The following is a 21,599-nucleotide window of genomic DNA, read 5'->3' on the forward strand; positions in this document are numbered from 1 at the left end:
TCAAAGCCGTTCGAGATTATGTGTGATGCTAGTGACACGACTATTGGAGCGGTTTTGGGGCAAAGGGTAGATAAAAAACCGGTGGTGATATACTATGCAAGCAAAACATTGTCCGAAGCGCAACTCAACTACACCACAACCGAAAAAGAATTATTAGCGGTGGTGTATGCCTTGGACAAGTTTAGGTCTTACATTTGGGGGAGCAAGGTGATAGTGTATTCGGATCATAGCGCGGTCCGATATTTAATGGAAAAGAAGGATGCGAAGCCCCGGTTGATTCGTTGGGTGCTTTTGCTACAAGAATTCGACCTTGAGATTCGGGACAAAAAGGGATGTGAAAATGTTGTTGCAGATCATTTGTCCCGAATCCCGTTGGAAGGTGTTGATGACCCAAGTGAAATCAATGAACGGTTTCCCGATGAGCACTTGTTGGCCGTCTCTACTTATGTTGCACCTTGGTATGCCCATTACGTTAATTATTTGGCTAAGGGTGCAATTCCAAGTCATTGGACTAGGAAGAGGCGACAACAATTTCTTAGTCAAGTGAAGCAATACATATGGGACGAACCCGACTTGTTCAAAATCGGGGCCGATCAAGTGATACGAAGATGTGTTCCCGAAACGGAAGTTCTAGAGATTTTGATTCATGCTCATTCATCGGCGTGTGGTGGGCATTTTAGTGGGAACAAGACGGGTTATCGGGTATTAGCTAGTGGGTTTTATTGGCCCACGATTTTCAAGGATTCTTGTGAGTATGCCCGGAATTGCATCAATTGTCAAAGAATGGGCAGTATTTCGAAACGTGATGAAATGCCGTTACACCCGATTTTGGTAGTAGAAGTATTTGATGTTTGGGGAATTGACTTCATGGGTCCTTTCCCAAACTCAAATGGGGTTTTATACATTTTGGTGGCGGTTGATTACGTGTCGAAGTGGATTGAAGCTATTGCCACGAGGACTAATGATCACTCCGTTGTATGTAAGTTTGTGCAATCTAATATTTTTGCTCGTTTTGGTGTGCCTAGGGTGATAATAAGTGATGGCGGGTCGCATTTCAAGAATTTCAATTTTGGAAAGTTGCTCAAGAGATACAATGTGAACCACCGCGTTGCTACACCATACCACCCGCAAACGAGTGGTCAAGTCGAAGTTTCCAACCGGCAAATTAAAGAGATTTTAATGAAGACGGTGAGAACGGATCGGAAGGATTGGTCAAGCAAGCTTGACGATGCGTTGTGGGCCTACCGAACGGCTTACAAAACTCCACTTGATACCACTCCTTATCGGATGGTTTATGGGAAAGGATGTCATTTGCCTATGGAGTTGGCACACCGGGCGTATTGGGCAATTAAAACGGTAAACGCAAACTACGATGAAGCGGGTCGGGCGAGAAAACTTCAATTGAATGAAATAGAGGAAATAAGAGATCAAGCCTATGAGTGTGCATCCGCGTACAAAGACAAACTTAAAAAAGTTCATGATGCGAAGATCAAGAAAAAGAACTTTGAAGTGGGTCAGAAGGTGTGGCTGTATAATTCAAGGTTGAAATTGTTTGCGGGGAAACTAAAAAGCAAGTGGATGGGTCCTTACGTTGTCCGAAGAGTGGGAAGGTTCGGAGATGTTGATATTCAAGACGAACGAACAAACAAGCAACAAACGGTTAACGGGCATCGCCTCAAACCGTACTTGGAAGGGAATGATATCAACAATCTTGAGCTAGATAAAGTGGGCTACATTTTACGCCCAGTGGATGACGAGGAAATGTGAAAGAGGCCCAGGTTTGGTATTTGTAAATATTTAGTGTAGTTTATTGCGTTTAGAATAAGTCTCGTTTAAACCCGGTGTTTGAAACAAGTGTGGGGAAGTTCTTATGAATTTCCCGAACATAGTGTTGAGGACAACACGGGTTTTTAACGGGGGGTAGGGTAATATTTTAAGTTTTTCTTAAAAATTATAAAAAGCACATAAAAAAAAAAAAATTTAAAACAAGTTTTTCCGGTCCCCCCTATGCCCAGTACCCGCCGTAAGCTACGGTGGGGGGGGGGCGTAGCTTACGGCGGCAACTCAATAAACAAAGTCTTACGGCAGATGGCCCCTGTCTTACGATGCACTATTTTTGCCCAGAGATGGCCGTAAGCTACGGCATGGAGCCGTAGCGTACGGCGCCGAGCAAACATTGGGGCCCCTCTTGTCGCCGTTCATGATTAAAAAAAATAATAAAAAAAATAAATAAATAATAAAATCCGAAATTTAATAATAATAATAATAAAACAATCAAATAAACCCCCAACCACACATCTCTTTCAATCCCCAACCACTCATTCCCTTCTCTTCTTCTTCTTCTTCTCTATCAAGAACCCTAAAACTCCATTAATCCCCAACCTTCACATAACCATAACTCTCTCTAAACTTATCCGATTCAAGTGATTTTTGAGTCTATTTTGGGTGAAATTTCGCAAGGAACTCAGATTTAGTCCTGAATCTTGAAGATTCCTTTGTTTTGGGTCGGATTTGGGTCAAGGGGGTGCCGAAATTTGGGTCTTTTTGGGGGTTTTTGTGTGAACTTCAAGGCTTTAGTGATTCTCATCTTCTACAACACCAAGGTATGCAATTTCTGTTCATTCTTTGAATTACATTGAGGTTTGTAAGTTTCCATTATGTTTTTACTTACACACTTGCTTGTATGAGATAGATGATAGAACTTTGTAAACCATTGATTGTTATTAGTATAAATGTGTTGATGTTTTATGAAACTTTGTTGGAAAAATTCTGATTTTAGGGGACATCATGCCAAAATTTTGTTTGAAAAAATAAAAATTTTGGGTTTTTGCACATTTATACCTATAACATGAAGCAAGTGTGGGGAAGATGGGATAAAAATAACTAACTTGAATTGTTTGCTTTGTTTTTGAATGTGTGTAGGTATGGCTTCTAGGAAAGGAAAGGGAGTTGCAAGTTCTTCCCAAGGGGATGCGGTACAACAAAAAAGGAGGAGATTGGCTCGGATTGGTGACCCGGACTCGGAGGAGGATGCACCGCCAAGGGGGCCAAAGCCGGATTGGATAGCCGGCTCATTGTTAGACAAACCCGCGGAATGGAGAGCGGATTTATTTCACGAACAAATGAACAAGCTTAAACAAAGGGGAGAAGCTTTTATTTGTGAAAAAGAAATCCGGGAGGCTGATTTTGCCCCTTTCGGGATTATAGCAAAGTTTAACGCGTTGGGTTGGGGGGCGGTCACAAAGTGTTATGATGGCGAGAAGAAGAAAATGTATGACACGCAGATTCAAGAGTGGGTGGCATCACTTGAATGTCCCCCATTCAAAGCTCCAAATAAGATGCGGTTGGTTGGAAAGTGTAATGGTGTGAAGGTAGAGATGTCATATGACTCTTTGCGCCGGGTAGCAAAGTTTGATGATGGGCCGGCCAATGAGTACATCTACCCAAGTCTTAAGGATCTTTACCACGAGCCCGCTAAACATCCACAATGGCAAAACATGCTTGATTACCTCTTCCTTCCGGGCACAACACATGGGAAATTATATAGAAGAAATTTAAGAATGGAAGCGAAGTTGTTATTGACGTTGTGCATGTACAATGTCATGCCAAGGCGAGGTGACAAGATGGAGGTACGGTTTCAAGAAGTGCCAATCTTGTATATGATGATGCGTGGGTCACCTAAGGTTCCTTTCCGATTTTTGGTTCTAAACAACATTTGGTTGAGCAAGAATAGTAGGGAAAAGAAGATTATACCTCATTGCCGGTTGATTACGGCATTGCTCAAGAAGTACGGGGCAATCAAAGGAGATGAAAAAGGGTCCTACAAGAGGTTTAGACCATTCGACCTTAATAATCTTGGGTCGGATTGGACCTACACAGAATCGGAAAGGTTTCATAAATTGAAGACGGATGGTAGAAGGTGGAGAGCCTTAAAAGTGGATGCGAGACCGTTGAGACCGGGAGAGGAAGAGGAACCCGAATCAATGGATGATGAAGTGAGTGGGGATGATGATTATCGTGAAGACACTTTCATGGTAGATGTTCAAGGAGGAGGTGTCGGTCAAGCGGGGGTTCAAGGAGCCGGCGTACAATCTGGTTATGTGGGTAGTGCATTTGACTATGCACAACAGGCTTATGACCCGTATTGGGCCCATTCGGGGGATATGGGTCAAATCATTCAACAAAGGCGACCACCCACATTCGGTAATTGGAGTGAACAAAATCAAGTGCTATTTGATCAACAAACATTTACGGGTGCTAGTTTGGAGAGGGCTATTAAAAGAAGTTACGATAGAAATGAGCAATGGAACCGTGCTCATAGATATGCCCGTGAAGAAGACACGAACAACCGTTACTTGGATGATCGTCAAAGACGCATGCATGACCAATGGCATGCGGGGCAGCCAGTTGTAGGAGATCCACCCATTGTGGACTACACCACATTGCCACCATATGATGGTAGTGTGTCATACCCCACCCCGCCATTGCACCATTCTCAATGGGTGGACCCGCATGCCATGAGTTATCAACAAGCAAATCCAAGCAGTGATCAAGGAAGCAGTAGTAGCGGTGGAGCATTTGGTTTTGGTGAGTGGACGGATATGATGACGTCCATCTTTGGGCCTCCACAGCCGAAGTATTACTAGCCAGGTCGTATTTCGCTCCTTTGTACATTTTTGTATATATGTCTATGTGTTTATGTTTATGTTGCGGTTGGGAGGTTGGGTGGTGTTTGTGTTAATATGTTGATGGGTTGTGAGAGTTGGTGGTGTTTCTAAAAAAAAAATAAAAAAAAAATATTTGGGTTTGAGAATATAAGCAATTGGGGATGTTCTTGTTGAAAGCGATCTTTCCCTCAAAACCATACATTGGGACAATGTATCCCAAGTGTGGGGATGGGGGAAATTTTTGAGAAATTCAAAAAAATTTTTTGCAAATCCAAGCGAAAGTGTAAAATTTTGAACACTTGATATTGTTCCATTTGACACACCGACACCCATCTCTAATCCTTTTTTTTTGGTGAGAATTGAGCCACACATGATTGTTATTGATATTTCATTGTTTGAGTGGCGGTGTGTGTTGTGTGTTAATAGAACTTGTGTGTGAATACTTGTTAAATCTTAGAGTCAACATGCTTTTGAAGATGATAGGGGACTTCTAGGATGCCTCGTCTAGGTGAGTGCGAGTGTGGGATTTGGGGGGTTGGACCTCATAAATTATATATATGAGCATGGTTGCGAGAGGGGCGGGGGTTTGGACATTTAGTTGCCCATTTTGTGCCTAAAAGCCGATCATTTGTTACCCCCTAGCTAGTTTCCCAAAAATTTACCCGACTTAACCCGGTCTTATAGTGTTAGTAGTTGTTTTAGTAGCATGTAGATATGTTATAGTGTTATGTTGAATATTTGAAAAAAAAAATGAAAAAAACAATGAAAAAGAAAAAAAAAAAAAAGAAGTGATGATTGAGTTGTCTTGTATATAAGTTTAAGTTGTTTGTTTGTTTACTTCGTTATGTAATAAAAGACCGGTTAAGTTTTTCGCTACCACATATATATTCCTTTTCCTACCCTTGCACCTAGCCCCGTTACAACCCGTAAGTTCCTTTGATTCAAAAGCATGTTAGATATTGGTTAGGAGGCAACTTGATTTTCATACAAGCTTATTGTCGCACACACACACATATACGCATTGAGTGGTTTAGCATAACTTGCTAATTTTTCTTGTCACCGAGAGTTTTGTGAGGGGTGTGTCTTGTGGTTTGATAAAAAGCTAGTAAAAGGACGGCACTTTGGTTTGGTTTGCACGATTGGTCGCTTATGGTTAAAAAAAATAGTTTTTGAAGTGGTTGCTTGGGACAAGCAACGGGTAAGTGTGGGGATGTGACGGGTGGTCCGTAGGACAACCCTTAAAAGGCTTAAACATAACGCACATTCTACATTTTATCCGGTTATTTGCGTGAATTAGGTAATCACAAGATGATGTTGATGCAGGTGTTAAAGTGTACAAGATGCGGGTTTTAGAGGGCTTGAATGGAAACTAGAAGTTGGCTTGATCAAGGCGTGTGGGAACCAAGTGAAATGAAGGAAACGAGAGCAAAAAGTCACTCAGGGCCGTAACCTACGGCCTCTGCCGTAGGCTACGGTACCCAAAGAATTGCCAAAAATGTTCGCCGTAAGACAGGAGCTAGGCGGCGTAAAAGATCACTGCTCACCGTAAGCTACGGCCACCTGCCGTATCTTACGGTGCTGATGGAAGGGTTTTTGTTCGCTGGGTGCCGTAAGCTACGGCAGGCGGCGTAGCTTACGGCGCCGACTGTTCCAAACTCGTAACGCATGCATTAATGGTCGTTTTGAAGGCATTTTATGGTTACTAATCATTCTTGGTCGGTTACTACTTGAAGGAAACGAATGGAAGGTGATATAAGGGGCACTTGGAAGCTAGGAAACACATCTTTTGAATAATCTTTTCACTAGAATCATCTTGGAACAATCTTTGCACTAACTTCTTGTCTTGTCTTTGTTGGTGGAACTTGTAAACATTGTTTTACTTCTAGTTTGTCATGATGTTAGCTAAAGCCATGAGTGGCTAGGTACTTTAATGACTATCTTGTGGTGAAGGTTTGTTTAGACTTTTGTGTTTTTATTTGCATTTCTAGAATATCAATCCCTTTTCATTTGAATTGATTGTTATGGTGTGTAATCGATTGTTAGTAACAGGTTAATTCTTATTTTAAACTAATTAGAAACCATACGTTCTTGGTGCCGTTGGCAATCGAGATATCATGGGTATAGTTAGGTTTGGGTAAGGGTTGATTGATCATCGGGTGATAACCTCACGTTCTCGGAATCTGAGTACTTCGTCCCCTTTCATCACTGCAATTGTTTATACATGAACTATGTCTATGTAGTTCTTTCTAGTTGAATGATTAACACAAAAGTTGAAGCAAACCGGATACACAAGATAGTCGTTTATCTCTCAATTGTTTACACCTCAAATTCTTATTTTGCAAAATTAGTTAAATATTCTTAGTTATTAAAACCAAACAAATCAAACCAACTCGTGAATTTTATTTTTCTTGCAATTAGTTTAATCTAGTTAACTTAGAGAAGCAATTCAAATAGCACATTTTCCACAAACTCCCTGTGTTCGATACCCGCTTGCCACTATTTACATAGTTGTTTTTGGGATTAAATTTGCGTGACCACGACATCACGTCAGTCTTATCAAATTAAAAGATGATGATGATATAAACCATCGATCAGCTCTCATATCTCATACTCATCTTCATACTCATCTTCTGTATACTAAATTTTTAAATAGTTTAAACATGAGTTATCAGATTCACCCTGGTCCCCTTTACAGTACAGTGTTGTTTTTGGCAAATGAACATCGTGCGAGGGAGGTTTTCAAGCGCCCCAAGGACTATCGGGACCTAATGAGTATAAAACGTGCCGATCGTTCATTTTGGTCGCTTATAAAGGATAATCCGATAGGACCACGCGTCCAAAGTATAGTTCGTCAAGCGGGCTTCGCCGGTATCCTCGATAGTGGGTATCGGTACATTGACCACGCGTTAATAAACGCGTTGGTTGAGCGTTGGAGGCCCGAAACCCACACTTTTCACCTCCCCCTCGGTGAAACCACAGTGACTCTACAAGACATTAATGTTTTGTGGGGTCTACCAATAAATGGGGAGGTATTTTCCGGTATGGAAACGCCGATTACATTGACCAACGGCGATAATGTGTCAAAATTTGTTGGGGTTTACCCCTGAAAAAAATTGTTTTTGGGGGAAAAGAATAAGTTCAGTCCATATTTTACAGGAGATAATAGCACCGTTAAATGAAGAAACGGCAACGGACGAAGCGTGCATTATACGTGCTCGTTTAGTAATTTTTTATTTACTAGGATGTACATTATTTCCTGTTAATTCGAATAATTGGATAGCTCTTCATTATCTGCCTTTCCTAGAAGATTTGGGGCAATGTTCTCAGATCAGTTGGGGAAGTGTTGTTTTAGGCTGTTTGTACAGAAATCTTTGTAACGCCACAGCTCCGGATGCTGTAGGTCTTACCGGTCCCGTGTCTATTTTACAAGTATGGGCATGGGAGAGGATTCGGTGTCTTGCACCGGAGCCTAACGCGATCTTCAACTACCGCGCCCCGATAGCTGCTCGGTATGTAAAATATTTCAGAATATATATTTTATAATCTTGAAATAATATTATGAAAACTATATATTTTTTTGAAGGTGGAAGGGGAGTCTAAACGCCGTTGATGTTCCGACACATTGCCTCAGAACCTATCGATCTCAGCTTCAATCGTTGAAAGAGGAAATGGTATGTTATTTAGTGAGGGTAATATATGTTTTTAGTGAGCGTAACATTGCTTATTGTTATTGATTTTTTTTTGTTTATATGGCGACCGTATGATGCCGTGGTGGACAGCCTCCCGGAGATCTGCACTAGTGGGAGGAATAGCTGGAGATGTGCCTGCCCGTTGATTTGCTGGGATGTCGTGGAGCATCACTATCCGCAACAGGTTATGCAGCAGTTTGGCATGGTTCAATATATACCTCCACCAATAAATATTGAGGTCGGTGAGCATGAGCGGCTCCATTCTTTAGTCCGGAATGGTAAAACTGGGTGGGACTGGAAAAGTCGTCATGAACCGTATGTTAACGCTTGGAACCAACGTGAGCATAATGTTGTAAACGGACAACAAATAGAGACTTATTCCGTGGCCAACGATTATGTGACGTGGTACTTAGAACATACGGTTGTGTATTTGACCAACACACGGCAACCGCTAGAACCCATGGCAGGATTTCAGGATGACGGTGCCACGGTCCAAATGTGTGACAACTCGAAATCTAGAACCTTTCGTTGTGTCTTGATGTAACTTGCTTGTACGTTATGTGACTAGTTAAAATGATAACGTGAACCTTTTTATGTGATAAGTGCTTTGTTATGTGTGTATTGTATATATATGTGTACGTGTTTTATGTGAACCGAGAACCCGACACGAAACAACAAAGAACCCGACTCGAGACCATGAGGTCTCGAGTGAACTTGGGCCGAGAACTTTTAGCCGGTTGGGCCTTTGGGCCGTGAACCCCCACTCGAAACCCACTAAGGGTGCACACACTTGGAACTAGCCTATATATAAACTACCCTTAGTTAGTTCTTGCCATTTGTTGAACAATACAACACACACACTCTCCTACTTCTCTCTCTAAGCCTTAAGAACACAAACACACCTCCAAGACTCTCGGATCTAATCGGTTAGCACAAGGACTCTCGGGTTTGGAACTTTGGATCGGCACACACACACCTCACCAACCGGTTAGTATTTCTTGTTGGATATTGTTGAATGCTTAAGTGTTAAATATGTTCATGATGTGTTTGTGCTTGAATAAATGTATGATGAGATTATGTGACAATATGTTAAGTTGTTAAGTTATACATAATGTTTTGAAAAAAAAAAAAAAAAAAAAAAGAGAAATCGGTTCATGAATGTTTCTTGTTATGAGTGGAACTATACATATTTGATGTTGAAAATGGGTTCATGGTATGACAAAAAGGTGAATGATGATATTGGTTGCATTTGGGTTTGATCCGAAAAGTTTGGGTGTTTATACTAAGAAAAATCGGCTAATAAATATGGTTGTCAAGTAGGATGCATGCTAGTAAATTGTATCTTGATAGTTGTTCATGATTTTGGGTGAATAAGTGTTGTTTATGTTATGAAGAACTTGAATATATGCTTTGAATGTATGAAGAACACTTTGAATGATAGTTGAAGATTGAAAACCCTTGTGATTTTGATCCATCTTTGACTAATAGCCTGATTAGGAAATATGTTAGTGGAATTCTATTGGTTATTTCCGGATTTGGGCCTGATTATACTGTACCATTAATCTGACCATCTGCATCAACACGTGAACTTGAAAACGACTGTTACCGACTCGCAATCACCCGGTTACGACTCGCAACCACAGCGTGATGACTCGAGACCACGCGGTTGCGACTCGCAACCATAACAGGACAAGCCGAGACCGCAGGTTACGAGTCCCGTTGCGACTCGAGACCTCAGCATGATGAACCGAAACCATGGTTGCGACACCGGTTGCGACTCGCAACCATCCATGATCAACACACAGCATGACTCGAGACCATGCTTGCGAGTCCGGTTGCGACTCGAGACCACACTTTGGGCCTTAGTTAGTGGGCCGGACTTATGAACTTCTGTGCTACTGTTGATGAGTTATTTGGGCCTGTTATCACGAGCCCAACTGTTTGGACTTTGAACATGTGATTAACTGTTACCTATGAACTGTTACTGATTAAACGTGCTTGCCAAACGTGTTGAACATTTGTACACTACTTGGTTCGAATCTGATTATACGTGATATCCGTGTTAGGACGTTATTGACTACTTGCGACTTGATTGACTTTCTGTGATTAACTGCCGAGCAAACCGAGGTGAGTTCACACCCTCTACAAAGCATGGGATTCCCTGGGTTGGGAACGGGGTTAAGGAACGTGGATTCCTCGTCTACCTTGGGTAGGACGTCAGTGGTTCAGGAATGTAATTCCTCGTCCGGATGGACGGATAAACGTACTAGACTAAAACTCTATCACGAAGTCCCTCCTTTTTTGTATCGACTAATCGCCGGGCCAATGGCGAGCGGGTCATTAGTTAGATAGCGCTATTTAGGTCTGACAAGCCTCACACCGTGCCGCAGAGGACGGGCGTGAACTAATGGATCTGGGGCACGTCAATGATGATAGACATTGATGTTTTCAGGGCACATAAACATGACTACAGTCAGCAATCGATACGGTAACGAGTCTAGTATACACATGGGGTAGCCCCCACGGCCGAAATGCCTGATAACTACATGGGGTAGCCCCCACGGCCGGAGTGCCGGAGTAACTGGGAACGAACTGGTCACGTTTTTAAACTATGGGGTAACCCCCACGGCAGGATGCCAGATAAAGTAAACTGTTTTCGAAACAACTAAAACGAACGCCCACCCGTGAACTCACTCAACTAGTTGTTGACTCGTTACTACATGCTTTGCAGGACCATAGGTACTCAGTGGGAGCTTGCATGGAGGAGGATCGTTGTGGGACAGGGATTGCTACAAGACTATGTTAAACTTGAAACTTTTGGAACTTATGTTATAACTTTAAACTTATGCTTCCGCTTGCAACTTAAACTTATTTGTTTTGGAACACCAATCGTGATGGTTAAACTTTTATAACTACTTATATGCTTGTTCAGTATGATTGGTGGCTGGATCCTGGTCAGTCACGCCTCTAGGCGGTAGTACTCCGCAGGTGGGATTTTGGGGGTGTGACAGATTGGTATCAGAGCCATTGGTTATAGTGAACTTGGTTTTAATAAAGGAGAAACGTTTTTGTTAAAACCAGACTATAACCGGTTTAGTGCTCAACGGTCCACAACGACACTTCGCTCCTCATGCAAGGCTCGACGTTCTAGGTAATATGATGTATGTATATTGCCTACTTGTTAGTTGCGTAGTACATTGCTCATGGTATGCTTGATTAGTATAACTACTGTTGTTTGAACACGTGCGTGCTTACCCTGTCCTACTATTGTACTTTCGCGAACCACTCTCACACGTATTACTCTTATTATGAAGAAACATGTCTGGACGCGTTAACATGACACAAGCCCAGTTGACGGCTTTGATCAACGAACGAGTTGCCGCAGCGCTCGCAGCTGCACACGCAGGAGGTATATCCTGCAGTCTGAAATTGTTCTAGGATCATTTGGATCCTACTCTCGTGAACCAGCCTTTGTGTTAAACTCTGTCTTTTCTTTCACCTACCTTAGGTCAGGCACCGGTGTGCACTTTTAAGACCTTTATGGACTGTCGACCCACAACTTTTAGCGGCACTGAAGGAGCAGTAGGTCTCCTACACTGGTTTGAGAAACTGGAGTCTGTGTTCGAAATGTGCGAATGCCCTGAAGCGCGCAGGGTGAAGTATGCTACTGGTACTCTCGAGGGTTTGGCTCTCACGTGGTGGAATGCTCAAGTGCAGATGTTAGGGTTGGTTGCTGCCAACGCCACCCCATGGGAAAACTTCAAGGAAATGATCAGGGAGGAATACTGCAGTCGTGACGACATTCACAAACTGGAGGATGAGTTTTACAATCTTAAGATGTCGGGATCAGAAATTGAGGCATACACTAAGAGATCGCATGAGCTTGCCTTGTTGTGTCCTACTATGGTGGATCCTCCCTACAAGCGAATTGAACTCTATCTCAAGGGCTTGGTGCCAGAGATCCAAAGTCATGTGACTTCAGCGAGGTTGACTACTATCCAGCAGGTTGTACAGTTGGCTCACCGTCTTACTGACCAAGCGGTGGAGCAGAACAAGTTACCGAAACGTATAGGTGCTGCAACTACTTCTGGTGCTTCTAGTGGGGATAAACGGAAATGGGATGGAACTTCAAGCAGGGGTTCAACTTCAGTGCAAACTCAGTCTCAGCAGAGAAAGACAGATGATCACAAGAGCCCCAGTCAGCAGTCGTCTGGTGGTCAAAGTCATGGTGGATACAAAGGAAATCACCCCAAGTGCAATCGTTGTAGCCTACACCACAGTGGGCCATGCACCAGGGGCAACTGTCATCGATGCAACAAGCCTGGTCATGTTGCAAAGGATTGCAGAAGCGCATACCCCGTCAATCAGAATCGTCAGCAACCTCAGCAGAACCAGCGACAGCAGCAGGGTAACAACAAAGGATGCTTTCAGTGTGGAGCTGAAGGCCACTTCAAGAAAGATTGTCCCCAACTGAACCAGAACAACAACAACAATCAGGGGAATGGTAACAATGGGAACAACAACAACAACAATGGTGCTAGGGGACGAGTGTTCGTGATTGGTCAAGGTGAAGCAAGGAATGATCCCAACGTGGTGACGGGTAAGTTCCTTCTCGACGACTTTTATGTTACAGTCTTATTTGATTCGGGTGCCGATACTAGCTATGTGTCACTAGAAGTTAGTAAGATGCTTAAGCGTATTCCTACACCCCTGAGCGACAAGCACACCGTAGAGCTAGCTAATGGTAAGAGTTTGGAAGTCTCACACGTAGTCAAGGGTTGTCAGCTTATTCTCGCTAACCAGACCTTCTCTATCGATCTTATTCCTATTGTCTTGGGTAGTTTCGACGTTGTCATTGGGATGGATTGGTTATCCCAACACCGAGCAGAGATTCTTTGCAACGAGAAGATCGTTCGTATTCCTGGTCTAGGTAGTGAACCTCTCATGATTCGTGGCGACAAGAGAAGTGCTGTTGAGAACATTATCTCTCTTCTTAAAGCCCATAAATGCTTACGAAAGGGCCACACTGCGATTTTGGCTCTAGTTACTGATACCACAGAAAAAGAGAAGAAGCTAGAGGATTTTCCGGTTGTACGCGACTATCCTGAGGTATTCCCTGAGGAATTACCTGGTCTTCCGCCCCATCGCCAAGTCGAGTTTCAGATTGATCTAGCTCCTGGAGCCGCGCCTGTAGCCCGTGCACCTTATCGTTTAGCGCCATCAGAATTGGAAGAACTCTCCACGCAACTACAAGAACTCTTGGATAAGGGTTTCATTCGTCCTAGCTCATCGCCTTGGGGGGCTCCAGTACTATTTGTGAAGAAAAAGGACGGTACCTTCAGAATGTGTATCGACTATCGAGAACTCAACAAGGTGACTGTGAAGAATCGTTATCCTCTACCGCGTATTGACGACTTGTTCGACCAGTTACAGGGGTCGAGCTACTATTCAAAGATCGATCTGAGATCGGGATATCACCAGCTGAGAGTTCGGGAAGAGGATGTCTCTAAGACGGCCTTTAGGACTCGATATGGGCACTATGAGTTTCTGGTCATGCCGTTTGGGCTGACGAACGCACCGGCAGTTTTTATGGATTTGATGAATCGAGTGTGCAAACCGTACCTGGACAAGTTTGTTATAGTCTTTATCGACGACATCCTGATCTATTCTAAGAGCAAAGAAGAGCACGAACAACATCTACGGCTTATTCTGGAACTCCTCCGGAAGGAACAGCTTTACGCAAAGTTCTCGAAGTGCGACTTCTGGCTTCGTGAAGTCCATTTCCTAGGGCATGTAGTGAACAAGGATGGGATTCACGTTGATCCATCCAAAGTGGACTCTATTAAGAACTGGCCTGCGCCTCGCACACCAAAGGAAATTCGCCAATTTTTGGGATTGGCAGGTTACTACAGGAGATTCATTAAGGATTTTTCTAAGATCGCGCAGCCTCTCACTTTGTTAACACAGAAAGGCGTTGTTTATCGTTGGGAAAATGCACAAGAGTTAGCTTTTCAGCATCTAAAGGATAGACTTTGCAGTGCACCTATCCTTTCACTGCCAGAGGGCACAGAAGATTTTGTGGTTTACTGTGATGCATCAATTCAAGGTCTTGGTTGTGTATTGATGCAACGAGATAAAGTCATAGCTTACGCCTCACGACAACTCAAAGTTCACGAGAAGAACTACACGACACATGATTTAGAGCTGGGAGCTGTTGTTTTCGCACTTAAACTATGGCGGCATTACCTGTACGGAACCAAGTGCGCCATCTACACCGACCACAGAAGTTTAGAACACATATTCAAGCAGAAGGAACTGAATATGCGGCAGCGACGATGGGTCGAGCTGCTGAATGATTACGAGTGCTCTATCAGGTATCACCCGGGCAAGGCCAATGTTGTGGCAGACGCCCTCAGTCGGAAGGACACTACGCCTAAGCGTGTAAGAGCTTTACAACTCACGATCCATTCTAATCTACCTTCGCAAATACGAGCTGCTCAGATAGAAGCACTGAAGCCAGAAAACATTAGAGCTGAAGCACTACGCGGGTCAAGGCAACGTTTAGAACAGAAGGAAGATGGTGCTTATTATGTAATAGGGCGCATCTGGGTCCCGCACTATGGCGATTTACGAGAACTTGTGATGGATGAAGCGCACAAATCTCGCTACTCGGTACACCCTGGTTCGGACAAGATGTACCACGATATTAAAACCACGTATTGGTGGCCTAGCATGAAGGCCCACATAGCAACTTACGTCAGCAAGTGTTTGACTTGTGCGCGAGTCAAGACGGAATATCAGAAACCTTCAGGCCTACTTCAGCAACCAGAGATACCACAATGGAAATGGGAGCAAATTTCCATGGATTTCGTTACTGGCCTACCTAGATCACAGCGCGGAAACGATACTATATGGGTGATCGTGGATCGACTCACAAAATCCGCACACTTTTTGGCAATCAAGGAGACGGATAAGTTCTCCACTCTAGCGGAAATATACCTCAAGGAAGTTGTTTCGAGGCACGGGGTGCCCACCTCTATTATCTCTGATCGAGATGCACGTTTTACTTCGGAACTGTGGCAGGCAATGCACAAGTCTTTTGGCTCACGACTTGATATGAGCACAGCGTATCACCCACAGACGGACGGGCAGTCCGAGCGTACTATTCAGACCCTAGAAGACATGCTTCGCGCTTGTGTAATCGACTTTGGCAACAGCTGGGAAAGGCATCTGCCACTCGTGGAATTTTCGTATAATAACAGCTACCACACCAGCATTAAAGCTGCTCCGTTTGAGGCATTGTACGGACGTAAATGCCGGTCACCCCTCTGTTGGGCAGAGGTGGGGGATAGTCAGATCACTGGTCCAGAACATGTGGTAGACACTACTGAGCGGATTGCTCAAATACGACAACGCATGGCGGCCGCTCGTGACCGTCAGAAGGCATACGCCGATAAGGGCAGGAAACCACTCGAGCTCCAGGTTGGGGAGCGGGTTTTACTCAAAGTTTCACCCTGGAAGGGTGTGGTTCGTTTTGGTAAACGCGGCAAACTCAACCCACGATACGTTGGACCTTTCGAAATTCTTGAGAAAATAGGCAAGGTGGCCTACAGACTGAAATTACCAGCAGAACTCGGGGCAGTTCACAACGTTTTCCATGTGTCAAATCTGAAGAAGTGTCTGTCAGATGAGACGCACGTAGTTCCTCTGAAGGAACTCACGATCGACGAACAGTTGAAATTCGTCGAAGAACCTGTCGAGATCACGGACCGGGATGTTAAGGTCCTCAAGAGCACTAGAATACCTCTTGTTCGAGTTCGTTGGAACTCACGTCGCGGCCCAGAGTTTACCTGGGAGCGCGAAGATCGGATGAAACAAAAGTATCCCCAACTGTTTGAGAACAGTACAAACGCTACTGAGGCTGAAGCTACGGAATTTCGGGACGAAATTCCAGATCAACGGGGGGTGGATGTGACACCCCAGGAAAACCGGGAAAACCTTACAACTTGACTAGCTTCCTCAGTGAGTGCCGTCAAATTTCGGGACGAAATTTCTTTCAACTTGGGGATGATGTGACAACTCGAAATCTAGAACCTTTCGTTGTGTCTTGATGTAACTTGCTTGTACGTTATGTGACTAGTTAAAATGATAACGTGAACCTTTTTATGTGATAAGTGCTTTGTTATGTGTGTATTGTATATATATGTGTACGTGTTTTATGTGAACCGAGAACCCGACACGAAACAACAAAGAACCCGACTCGAGACCATGAGGTCTCGAGTGAACTTGGGCCGAGAACTTTTAGCCGGTTGGGCCTTTGGGCCGTGAACCCCCACTCGAAACCCACTAAGGGTGCACACACTTGGAACTAGCCTATATATAAACTACCCTTAGTTAGTTCTTGCCATTTGTTGAACAATACAACACACACACTCTCCTACTTCTCTCTCTAAGCCTTAAGAACACAAACACACCTCCAAGACTCTCGGATCTAATCGGTTAGCACAAGGACTCTCGGGTTTGGAACTTTGGATCGGCACACACACACCTCACCAACCGGTTAGTATTTCTTGTTGGATATTGTTGAATGCTTAAGTGTTAAATATGTTCATGATGTGTTTGTGCTTGAATAAATGTATGATGAGATTATGTGACAATATGTTAAGTTGTTAAGTTATACATAATGTTTTGAAAAAAAAAAAAAAAAAAAAAAAGAGAAATCGGTTCATGAATGTTTCTTGTTATGAGTGGAACTATACATATTTGATGTTGAAAATGGGTTCATGGTATGACAAAAAGGTGAATGATGATATTGGTTGCATTTGGGTTTGATCCGAAAAGTTTGGGTGTTTATACTAAGAAAAATCGGCTAATAAATATGGTTGTCAAGTAGGATGCATGCTAGTAAATTGTATCTTGATAGTTGTTCATGATTTTGGGTGAATAAGTGTTGTTTATGTTATGAAGAACTTGAATATATGCTTTGAATGTATGAAGAACACTTTGAATGATAGTTGAAGATTGAAAACCCTTGTGATTTTGATCCATCTTTGACTAATAGCCTGATTAGGAAATATGTTAGTGGAATTCTATTGGTTATTTCCGGATTTGGGCCTGATTATACTGTACCATTAATCTGACCATCTGCATCAACACGTGAACTTGAAAACGACTGTTACCGACTCGCAATCACCCGGTTACGACTCGCAACCACAGCGTGATGACTCGAGACCACGCGGTTGCGACTCGCAACCATAACAGGACAAGCCGAGACCGCAGGTTACGAGTCCCGTTGCGACTCGAGACCTCAGCATGATGAACCGAAACCATGGTTGCGACACCGGTTGCGACTCGCAACCATCCATGATCAACACACAGCATGACTCGAGACCATGCTTGCGAGTCCGGTTGCGACTCGAGACCACACTTTGGGCCTTAGTTAGTGGGCCGGACTTATGAACTTCTGTGCTACTGTTGATGAGTTATTTGGGCCTGTTATCACGAGCCCAACTGTTTGGACTTTGAACATGTGATTAACTGTTACCTATGAACTGTTACTGATTAAACGTGCTTGCCAAACGTGTTGAACATTTGTACACTACTTGGTTCGAATCTGATTATACGTGATATCCGTGTTAGGACGTTATTGACTACTTGCGACTTGATTGACTTTCTGTGATTAACTGCCGAGCAAACCGAGGTGAGTTCACACCCTCTACAAAGCATGGGATTCCCTGGGTTGGGAACGGGGTTAAGGAACGTGGATTCCTCGTCTACCTTGGGTAGGACGTCAGTGGTTCAGGAATGTAATTCCTCGTCCGGATGGACGGATAAACGTACTAGACTAAAACTCTATCACGAAGTCCCTCCTTTTTTGTATCGACTAATCGCCGGGCCAATGGCGAGCGGGTCATTAGTTAGATAGCGCTATTTAGGTCTGACAAGCCTCACACCGTGCCGCAGAGGACGGGCGTGAACTAATGGATCTGGGGCACGTCAATGATGATAGACATTGATGTTTTCAGGGCACATAAACATGACTACAGTCAGCAATCGATACGGTAACGAGTCTAGTATACACATGGGGTAGCCCCCACGGCTGGAGAGCCAGATGATGCACATGGGGTAGCCCCCACGGCCGAAATGCCTGATAACTACATGGGGTAGCCCCCACGGCCGGAGTGCCGGAGTAACTGGGAACGAACTGGTCACGTTTTTAAACTATGGGGTAACCCCCACGGCAGGATGCCAGATAAAGTAAACTGTTTTCGAAACAACTAAAACGAACGCCCACCCGTGAACTCACTCAACTAGTTGTTGACTCGTTACTACATGCTTTGCAGGACCATAGGTACTCAGTGGGAGCTTGCATGGAGGAGGATCGTTGTGGGACAGGGATTGCTACAAGACTATGTTAAACTTGAAACTTTTGGAACTTATGTTATAACTTTAAACTTATGCTTCCGCTTGCAACTTAAACTTATTTGTTTTGGAACACCAATCGTGATGGTTAAACTTTTATAACTACTTATATGCTTGTTCAGTATGATTGGTGGCTGGATCCTGGTCAGTCACGCCTCTAGGCGGTAGTACTCCGCAGGTGGGATTTTGGGGGTGTGACAAAATGATGGTATGTTAAATTTATTTATTTTTCTTTGTGGTTTTATTCGACTTAATGTAACTAATTTTTATTCAGGCTGAGTCTTTGGGTGTAATACACCGAAGCCAAGATATGGAGATGATGCAACAGACAGCATACCGGGCTTTGAACATGTCAAATTTAGCAGAATATACCCAACATCCAACCAATTTGACAAATGACCCGGTGGACCTGTCATCCTATCCTGGTAGTCAGAGGATGCGTAGGCGACGCCGTCGCGGCCGTGGTGCGGCAAACGTTCAAGACACCGGCGCTGGTCAATGGGGAAGGAATTATGAAGAAGGGGGTGCATCCGATGTTAATCACGAACAAAACAACGAGCCAAACTTTAATGGGTTGAATGCAGCCGATATTGGAAATGTTACAAATACGTTTTTAGACCAAAATACGGTTGCAACCCATGCCATCCAAAGTTGGCAGTCACTTTTGGCTTCCGTAGTCAATGAAGATCCACGTTATGACATAAGTGAACTCTTGGAATCAACCCAACCAATTTCGGGTCTTAATAACGATAATGGTCAATTTCAATATAATAATAATAACTTAAATGAGACCCAAAATAATTAGGCTGGTTTTATAACCCCCACGTCACAGGTTATGTCATTTTTTCCCTCTAGCCAATCGGACTTTCAATACCATGCACCCCATCAAAGTCACGAGGATTATCGTGCCCGGTATACAAACGTTGAACCAAACCCGTTGAATTGGGGCGAAGACTTGAATCTCTTTCCACCACCACAATGAAGATCAGTTTTATTGAAAATGAATCGTGTAATCAATGTATTTTTATAAAACTTTGTATGTTTTATAAATGTCTTATTTTTTTATTTTGATCTTGCATTTTATATAAAACTTTGTATGTTTTATAAATATCTTATTTTTTATTTTATTGAAAATGTATCGTGTAATCACTGTGTGAACCTACCCTTTCATCCCAAATGGAATGAATCTGATTATTATATGTTTTTTTATTTATTAGAATTTTTGTCTTTATGTCAACATACCCCTTCATCCCTCTATAACTACCCTTATAAGTTAACAATTTCTTCACCACTGACTCCACAACTGTATTACCACAACACACACATATATCCTTTGTGTTATTAACCATGGCAAACCGTCGAGACAAGGAAGTTGCTGAACAATATAGTTCACAGCCAGTCCCAAAAACATCTAGTTGGATTCTTCAGAAATGGAGGCGTCCAACAAGTCGGTCTTCCACCTCAACTTCTGAAACACAAAATGATAACGAAAAATCCAACCAAGGCCATAGTGTACACCGATGGGCGATTCCTGATGATGAGTCAGTTAACTGGTCTAAAAGCGTTGTCGAGTTCTACAATAATGGGGACTCACCTTTCTGTTATTCTGCCGTGTTTAACACACCTACACAATTAGACAAGCGTTTTTGGGGAACCCTCCTTGGTGATAGGAGCCATGGCTACCTAACGGAAACAGTGAGTTTGAATATTTGTTATTTTGTAACGTAGGCTATGAGCAATTTTATTACAAAATTGTTTCATACAACATATTCAAGGTTGGGTTGGAAGAATGATGAACTGGAGACATAGACAACTACAAGAAGACCAGTCGTTGGCCTTACCCTGGACGTTATTACCGCCTCAATTTTACACGCACTTACTTGAATTAAGTGCCAAACATGTCGTTAACTACGCTAACGGAAAGTTAAACCCCTTTCCATCTTTTTTCGAAGTTGATTTTGTTTATTTCCCTTTCTGTCTTGCAAACAACAAGTGGTTGCATCTACGTGTGGATCTCCGCAGTCAGGAGCTACTGATGTATTGTATAGAACCGTTTGACGGTGAGTATTATAGGCGGGCGGTTCACCCAATAATTACGAAAATCAAAGTGTACTTCACAGGGTTATTGGTCCACATTCAGTACTGGAAGAAGTCAGGACGTGAGGTGCATGACGTTTGAAATCAACGAAGATTTTGTTAGGTCCTTCCGAGATCTGGTTGGCAACGAAGGCGTGTACGTTTGTATGTTAATGGAGCACCTAGTTACAGGAAAACCCATCAATCCAACAGGGGATTTTAACGAAGCGGTGGCAAGCTATCGTCGATTTATGGCTGAAAATTTGTACTTTTGGCGTTGTTTACCGCGTCCGTAATAGGTTTACAAAGTCTTTAATCTTTGATTGTTTCTATATATGCAAGGGCTAATATATACGAAAGTGCCTCCTTAAAATATTATAATATCGATTACAATTACTAAACAAAAATATAAAAACAATCTCACATTTAATAGTGCACCACACAATATTGAGTTAGCGTTGGCCACAAGTCTTCCTGTTATGACCCGTAGCACCACATTTGCTCACCTTCGCGCTTGGGGTTTGTCACGATAGTTAATATCCATCTCATTCTGAATTCTCCTTGAACGCATCCTACCTCGATGAGTTGTAACCCTCGACGGGTCCCCCTTAATTCAACAGTCGGGTTCCGCCCATTCGTCCTTGTGCCCTAAGTTGTAAAAGTGTCCACTGTCACACCCCCAAAATCCACTCGCGGAGTATCACAGCTTGGAGGCGTGACATGACCAGGATCAAGCTACCAATCA

The 21,599-nt window shown here is 43.2% G+C and overlaps 2 protein-coding genes across 2 annotated transcripts; both read left to right on the plus strand.

The window, feature by feature from the left end:
• Positions 1 to 2,331: 2,331 nt before the first annotated feature.
• Positions 2,332 to 6,642, plus strand: LOC110910312. Its single transcript, XM_022154996.2, has 2 exons — positions 2,332 to 2,603; positions 2,923 to 6,642. The coding sequence occupies exon 2, from the start codon at positions 2,925 to 2,927 to the stop codon at positions 4,644 to 4,646; it is 1,722 nt and encodes a 573-aa protein (XP_022010688.2). The 5' UTR covers positions 2,332 to 2,603; positions 2,923 to 2,924; the 3' UTR covers positions 4,647 to 6,642.
• Positions 6,643 to 20,082: 13,440 nt separating this feature from the next.
• Positions 20,083 to 21,232, plus strand: LOC110902281. Its single transcript, XM_022148984.1, has 2 exons — positions 20,083 to 20,473; positions 20,544 to 21,232. The coding sequence occupies exons 1-2, from the start codon at positions 20,126 to 20,128 to the stop codon at positions 20,955 to 20,957; spliced, it is 762 nt and encodes a 253-aa protein (XP_022004676.1). The 5' UTR covers positions 20,083 to 20,125; the 3' UTR covers positions 20,958 to 21,232.
• The last annotated feature ends 367 nt before the right edge of the window (positions 21,233 to 21,599 follow it).

Source organism: Helianthus annuus, chromosome 2, assembly GCF_002127325.2.
Source record: "Helianthus annuus cultivar XRQ/B chromosome 2, HanXRQr2.0-SUNRISE, whole genome shotgun sequence".
Taxonomy (NCBI): Eukaryota; Viridiplantae; Streptophyta; class Magnoliopsida; order Asterales; family Asteraceae; genus Helianthus; species Helianthus annuus.

Bases quoted from the DNA above. Each gene is read 5' to 3' on its own strand.
- LOC110910312 (XM_022154996.2), top strand. From the start codon at position 2,925: ATGGCTTCTAGGAAAGGAAAGGGAGTTGCAAGTTCTTCCCAAGGGGAT.
- LOC110902281 (XM_022148984.1), top strand. From the start codon at position 20,126: ATGGCAAACCGTCGAGACAAGGAAGTTGCTGAACAATATAGTTCACAG. The intron at 20,474-20,543 runs GTGAGTTTGAAT...TGTTTCATACAA, and splicing joins ATGGCTACCTAACGGAAACA to CATATTCAAGGTTGGGTTGG.